The sequence below is a fragment of the Rutidosis leptorrhynchoides genome, chromosome 1 (assembly GCF_046630445.1).
Source record: "Rutidosis leptorrhynchoides isolate AG116_Rl617_1_P2 chromosome 1, CSIRO_AGI_Rlap_v1, whole genome shotgun sequence".
Classification (NCBI taxonomy): domain Eukaryota; kingdom Viridiplantae; phylum Streptophyta; class Magnoliopsida; order Asterales; family Asteraceae; genus Rutidosis; species Rutidosis leptorrhynchoides.
The window spans coordinates 57,238,647-57,246,340 of record NC_092333.1 but is presented as its reverse complement, the minus strand read 5'-3'; the positions used below and the strand labels follow the sequence as shown (position 1 = coordinate 57,246,340).

Here is a 7,694-nt window from a genome sequence, read left to right as displayed (position 1 = left end):
ATACCAAATGTGATGCCCCGTACAAAACCATCGTGTACAGTTCATCAAAAACAGGATCATTACAAGGTTAAACACTATATACTGTTTGAAAACCAGTTTTGCATTCATAAAAAAAAAGCGTTTACAAAAGATAACGTGCTTCCTATGAATAGAAGCATTAACATAAGTACGTGACCCAAAGGTCGTTACAAAGCTATTGTTTGAAAATAACATAAGTTACGAATGCAAAATAAAAGTTTCATGATTGAGACATCTCTAAGTAATGCAGCGGAAATCTAATACAGCAGGTCCATAACAGCAAGTCTATAACACCAAGATAGCAAGTCTAACAGCGGAAGCAACATCGTCTAAGCACCTGAGAAATACACGCTTAAAAGTCAACACGAATGTTGGTGAGCTATAGTTTGTAATCGGTAAAATAATGTAGACCACGAGATTTTAGTGCTTCAATCAGCAGTTTAAATCAGTATGAAAAGTATATGCTTAACTGTGGACACCCGGTAACTAGACTTAACGTATGTATATCACCCCCTAAAAGTGAACTTGGCGAGTGCGTTTGTCCTCGAAGTATTAAACACCCGTTGTCTGCTAGCGCGACTAGCCCGAGTGAGGTTGTCAAACCCTATGGATCCATATCTAAGATTCGCGTTCACGGTTAGGAAACCAATGATTAAACGTTACCGAGCTAAGGGGAATCTTTGTGCCGTTTTATAACCCACACATATATAAAGTTTAAGTACTCGTGTCTAGTGTGCAAAACGTTAAAAAAACGCATGTATTCTCAGTCCCAAAAATAGTAAAAAGTAGAAAGGGATGCTATAACTCACAGTGAATGAGCAGTAAAAGTCGATATGAAACGTATGCAGGTAGTAAGTCGGTCCGAAAGTTCGTCATCCTAAGTCAAAGGTGACTAGGTCAGTATGTTGTCCCCAAAAGTTTAAAAGTGAATAAATTAAGTTTAAGTATCATCATCAACATCATCATCATTCATCAAAGCTAAGGTAAGTTTAACAAGAATAGAGATCGAAAAAAAGGCTGACTTTGGACAGCTGTTACGACCTCTACACAAATCGAAAAGATGCGTAGTTAGTGGCCAAGGATCCGTATGTGAGTCCTCTAACTGCTGAAAAACTTTCAGAACCTAACTCGTCTTCGTTTGACCGTGGTGATGGTTTAAGTGCGAGTAGGTCAGAAATTTCAGCACAACGTTACAAAGGCGTAGTGACTTTCGGAAGGCTATAAATCCTAAACCGTATATCGGATTTAGGCAAGGCCTAAACGAAAAGTCATCTACTCTAAACGAAATATCTGAAAATCAATTTTCCAGAAGTCTAGGAGTCTGATCAGACCCCAAAAAACAGCAAACAAATGCTCTGGTGGGATTCTTGGTGCTTGATGCTCATCACGGTTCTCATCCTTGATGCTTGTAGCTTCAAGTGTACAACTCATTGATGTGTTAGCATCACTGTGACCAAGGTTCAATCATCAACACACAACTAAGAGTAAAATCTATCATTCTACAAGTTTTGAACATCAAGATTGCCTCTTTATTGCATAAATCCAATAAAGCTTCAACCTTTGTCCTTTTTACACAAGTTTATGCATCTCCATCATATGTGATGATGAATACTTGATCTTTATCATCACAACAAACACAAAAAGGTTCCAAGTAAGTGAGATCTACAATAATAACTTAGATCTCAAGTATTAAGAAAACCCTAAGCTAGAAAGCTTGGATCTTTACAAGATTAATGAGACCATAAGCTAGAAAGCTAAGATCTAATGAAAGTAATGAGATCATAAGCTAAAAGGCTAAAATCTTTAACAAAATAATGAAACCCTAAGCTAGAAAGCTTGGATCTTTAGTGTTCTTGAAGATCCTTAAAGCAAAAGACTAGATCTTCAAGTTACATGAAGATCATAAACACAAGTTTTGATCTTTATAAAAAAATAAAGAAATCGTAAGCTAGATCTAACAAGTAAATGAAGATTCAAAGCTAGAAAGCTTGAATCTTTCATATTCTTGAAGGATTCAAACCCAAGTTTGAAGGGTTTGAATCTACAAGATATAACAAGATCAAAAGCTAAAAGCTAGATCCTTTAAATGATGATGATGATGATGATGTTGTGGATATGAAGGGAAGAAGAACAGAAAGAAAAATTAAAACTTACACTTTTTAGAGTGAGAAAGACTAGAGAGAGAATTAGAGAGTAAGTGTGTGTAATTTGTGAATGAGATCAAGTGTGAAATGGGATGAATAAGCTTGGTATTTATAGAAGGTGAGGGTGTGGGGAGGTGATGGTGGTCGTGGGTTTTGGGAGGGGACAAGGGGGACACCTTTTTGCTTTTTGATTAATGGTTGTCTAAAGTTGGTGCTTATGTTAGGATCACATGCAACATTAAGGATAATGGTAAGCAAAAATGCTAGTATGTTCCCTCTAATAAATGGGCATTTGTCTTACATATTATTGGATCACTAGTCATTAATAATTGGGCTAATTAAATAGTCCACTAGCTAGTGTAAGGTGGGCTAAAGTCCAACGAGGTAGAAAGTCCAACAAGACTAACTAGTGTGCTCTAGTAAATTACTAAGCGTAATTAAGCATTCAAAAACCCAAGTAATTGTTATTATAAAATAACAATTAGTATTTCGTAGTCATAATATTCCAATTACGACAAAAGTTAAACGTGTACACAGTACGCAGTTCGTTCTAAACGTCAGGTGACACTAACTGTCATAAAGGCTTCTGGGGATCAAGTTAAGTAACCTACGTACTTAAAGGCACGTTTAAACATATAAACGAAAGTAATCCACATGTAGTAAGATCCCAGAGTATAATATAGCTCAGTACGCACAAATACACAGTTTCGTGAAATCACAAAGCACAAGAGCGAGTCGAAAAAGTCGGGTCGTGACATTGATGATCAGGATGTAAATTTTGAAAATGCACAAGTGTTAAGTAAAAAATTTTAGCGAGCGCTTTTTATACAAAAAATTTTTATACTGTGTTGTTTGGTGCTAACGGACAGAAACTAACTTGATTTGCCTTATGTTCAGGTGATAAGGATAAGGAAGCCGCTCAGTATAGAGTAGCATGTTATATTATGATTGTCATGCTTGTTAGATATACTTACTGATATAGTTAGTTAGTATGTTGTGATGACTACATGTTAGTTGATGCTTGTCTGTTGGAGCCCAGTGCGTCCCTATTGTGTGGTTGCCTCGATAGGAGAGATAAACCTGCGGGTTGGGTTCTTCATGTGGTTGCCTAGACAATCGTGGTGTGTATATATGTGAATGACGCGTCCATCGCATGTGGATTATATATATACATACGGTGGTGGAGGAACTTCTGGTAAGTCCGAGTCTAATCAACTGGTGGTTAATGGTTTGGCCGAGCCGCCAGAGTCTCTGTAGACGGCACTTGGGTGATGTTTGTTTGTTAGTTTTTGTGACATGATTAGTATGACGATTCTTGTATACTATTGCTTGTAGTTAGTCGTACTCACTTAGCTTCGTGCTAATTCCCCTCCATATCCTCCCTGCAGGTTGTAGCTTTTGTAGATAGTGCAGTTTTGGGAGAAGACGGGCATGGTAATGTTATGTTTGACAGGGTTAACTCTGATGTGGTCTTTTAGGATTTGAACCGTGTACTTTGGAAAACAGAATGTAATTACGTCTTTTCCAGTTAAATATGTTATTTGTTTTAATGACACGTGACATCGGTTTGTACAAACGTTGATTACCATTTATATCATATTTGTTTAATAGAATGCTTCCGTTAAGTAAAAAAAATAAAAAATTTAGCGGTGTCACACCATTGTTTTGTATAAAGCTTCCATTTCTAAAATCATAGCATCAACCCAATTTTTATCCTTTGAGGCTTCCCAATAATTTGAAGGTTCAACAGATTTATTTAAAGAGGTGACAAAAGAAAAATTTTCTTTAGAAAGATTAGAATAATTAACATATTTATTAATGCCATATTTTACTTTTCCTTCAACTATATATTCATTAAATCTTTTTGGCATAGAAGTGTCTCTTTGAGATCTTCTTGAAGATGGAGTAAAAGAATAAGTAGGAACAGACACATTTTGACCTTGTTGAGAAGTGTCCTCAGGGAGTGTATTATCAACATATGTAGCATCAGTGTTGCTGTTCTGAGTTTGCTCAGTTGAACTATCCAGAGGAGACTTATCCTTGGAATGATCATTTGAACTATCATCAGAACTACCTTCACTGTTGCTATTATTCATGTTGTCATGCATATATTTCCCTTCATCATTGGAACTTTGAGTATTTTGGTTGTCATTTTAAAAACTTCAAAAAAATTCAATTGATTCACACTGTTATCAGAATTTGGATTAACAAACTCATTTGACTTTAATTTGAAAGGAAAAATGTTTTCATAAAACTTTACATCTCTAGAGATAAACAAACTTTTACTTTCAAGACCATACAACTTGTATCCTTTTTTAACAGATGAATAACCTAGAAAAACACATTTTTCAGACCTTTGAGAAAATTTATCTGAATTATTTAAAATTTTTGAAAAAGCAAGACAATCAAAAACCCTTAAATGAGAAAGATTTGGAATTTTATTATATATCAACTCAAAGGGACACTTTCCATGCAGAACAGAGGTAGGAGTCCTGTTAATTAGATAAACAGAAGTTAAAATACATTCATCCCAAAACCTCAAAGGAATTCCCACTTGAAACATAAGAGCTCTTGCAACATTAAGCAAGTGCCTATGTTTCCTCTTAACAATCCCATTTTGTTGAGGTATATACACACAAGATGTTTGATGTATGATGCCATGTTTATGTACAAAGTCACTTACTTTAGAATTTATAAATTTTTTTTCCATTATCACTTCTTATACACTTGATAGATTTATTAAATTGAGTTTGAAGAATGAAATACAAATTTTATATACAATTAAACACATCTTCTTTTGTTTTAAGAAGATAGACCCAAACTGCTCTCAAATACTCATCCACAACAGTTAAAAACAATTTAAAACCTTTATGACTTTGTATTTTATATGAAACCCATACATCAAGATGAATTAATTCTCCTAAACAAGTAGATTTATTTTCACTTAAGGGAAATGGTTCCCTAATTTGTTTTGATTTATGACAGACCTCACAAGGTAACTTGTTTTCATTTTGTTTTACAGTTAACCCTAGTTTTAAAGCATTTAATGCTTGATCAGCAGGGTGACCAAGCCTGCAATGCCACAACTCACTAGAACTACTAGTGTTACTTATATTAGAACTATTGATATTACCTTCTTTATTTTCAGTAAGAAGGTATAAACCACAATTTTGACTACCAGTTAGAAGTGTCTCCCTGGACACCAAATCCTGGATATAACAATTAAATTTATCAAAACCAACAAACAAATTATTATCTTTAACCAAATAATCTACAGATAATAGACTGACACAGTAGTCTGGAACTACCAGAACATCCTGCAAAACAATGTCACCAGACAACTTTAAACAACCAATTTTAGACACTTTAGCTTTCGTCCCATTTGGGTGTCCAACAGTAATATTAAGATCACTAACATCAGTGTATGAATCAAAATTCTTGATAGAATTAGTCATATGCTGATTAGCACCTGATTCAATAATCCAACCATAATGAGTGTTATCTTTAGAACCACCAAAATTATTATTAACACAAAATCTTTCAAAATTAGTGTTAAAAAACACATTGTAGTTGACAAAATTACCTGCAGCACTAGCAGCAGCAGCCCTTGATCCACTTTTATCATCTAGAAGACTTAAGAGCCTAGTTATTTGATCATGACTCAAAGAAACATTAGTAGAAGTGCTAGGATATTGATTTTCATTACTACTTTTACTATTGTTTCTTTTAAAGTTATTATTACCAAACCCCTTTTTCATAAAATTAGGTGGATATGCTATGACCTCAAACATCTATCAATAGTGTGATTAGTCATACTACATTTAGTACATTTTAAGTTCCCACTTTTGCTGGGATACCCAACCACCTCAAAACATCTTTCTACAGTATGATTATTTCTTCCACATTTGATGCATTTTAACTCTATATGATTCTGTGTGGATTTATCTTTATAAGTATTAGCAAAAACAGCAGAAGTCTCACTAGAGGATTTCTTTTCTATTGAATGAGTACCTCTGTGTGACTCCTCCCTAGAGATGATAGAAAAAGCAGTATTCACTGAGGGCAATGGATCTCTGGTAAGAATATTGCTTCTAATGGGTTGATAAACATCATCTAAACCCACTAGAAATTGCATTAATTTGATTAAACTTGTGTGATCTTTAAATGCTTTGGATGAAGTAAATTCACAGCTAGGAAGCTGTATCATTATATCATATTGTTTCCATAGTGAATTAAGTTTATGATAATAATCAGATACAACACTACCATTTTGAGTTATTGAATTTATCTTTTGATACAAATTAAAGATCACAGATCCATCTACTTTATCATATGTTTCCTTTAATTCAGTCCAAACCTCGGATACAATTTTAGAGTAAATCTGACCATTATATAATTCTTCAGACATAGAACCAAGAATCCAAGACAAAACAACAACATTACATCTCCAAGACAAAACAACAACATTACATCTGTCCCACTGGATTTCAAGAACCTCATTCCCTTCATTCCTTTTAAAAGTTCCATTTATAAAATCCATTTTGTTTTTAGTTTGTAAAGCAAGTTCTATGGCACATGCCCAGGACTTGTAATTTTTAGTAGCTTTAAGTTTTACATTAATCAAAGGAGTACTACTAATATCACTTGGATGAAGGTAAAGAGGATCTCCAAAATCCAGTTTACTAATCTGAGTAACATCACTACTAGAAACCTCATCATCTTTTGCCATATTGACAAAAGATTACAATTAATTAAAGAATATAAAACAATTAAAAATATAATAATAAAAAGACAAGAATTAATCAATCCTTCTTAGATCTAACCAAAGCTTGATCAGGTTTTCGTTTATTTCAAGGAATCAAGGTCAAGAGTTGGGCTAAGGTGATCTATTAAAGAATCAATTAATTTGAACACAAAATAAAGAAATAGAAGAGAAGTGTGAGAGACTCCCCTAGATCTTTAGTAATAGCAGCGGATGAAAGTGAAAGAATTCTGACAGCCAAGAATCCCCAAACAAGAACAAATTAGGGTTTCGAAACCCTAATTTCGAACAAAAGTGTGATTTCCCCAAAAATAATTTGAAGAACACCAAACCCTAGATCGTAACTGTAACGACCCTGGTTTTTCCATATTTAATTAATAATGTTTATTATTAATACTTGTGATTTAATGAATGTATGTTATTACATTTACTTGTTACCATGATTGACTTTTGAATGCTCGACATGTCTTTGTGACACATGAACTTTTCACGAATAATATTTAAGATATTATTTACATTCATGATTAATTGTTATTAATCATTTTTAATTAACTAAGGTTACTAGTTAATTACTTGGGCTTTGTTGGATTAACTTGTTAATTACTTGAACTTGAGCTTTTATTAATAGTAATGGACTTAGAAGCCCACCTTACTAATCTTAATGGACTAATTAGCCCATCTTTCATGTAAGTATTACTTTAAGGCTTAACTAGTTTGATTAATGATAAGGAATCTAGTTACAAGTTACTTACACCTTGTTCCCATGCAAA

At 33.8% G+C, this 7,694-nt stretch overlaps 1 protein-coding gene across 1 annotated transcript; it reads right to left on the bottom strand.

Annotated features, from left to right (window-relative positions):
* Positions 1 to 4,254: 4,254 nt before the first annotated feature.
* On the bottom strand, positions 4,255 to 6,891 carry LOC139871445 (uncharacterized). Its single transcript, XM_071859178.1, has 6 exons — positions 6,046 to 6,891; positions 5,746 to 5,953; positions 5,471 to 5,631; positions 5,150 to 5,371; positions 4,642 to 4,654; positions 4,255 to 4,532 (listed from the first exon to the last, which is right to left on the bottom strand). Exons 1-6 carry the CDS (start codon positions 6,889 to 6,891, stop codon positions 4,255 to 4,257), a joined length of 1,728 nt encoding a protein of 575 aa, XP_071715279.1.
* Between the last annotated feature and the right edge of the window lie 803 nt (positions 6,892 to 7,694).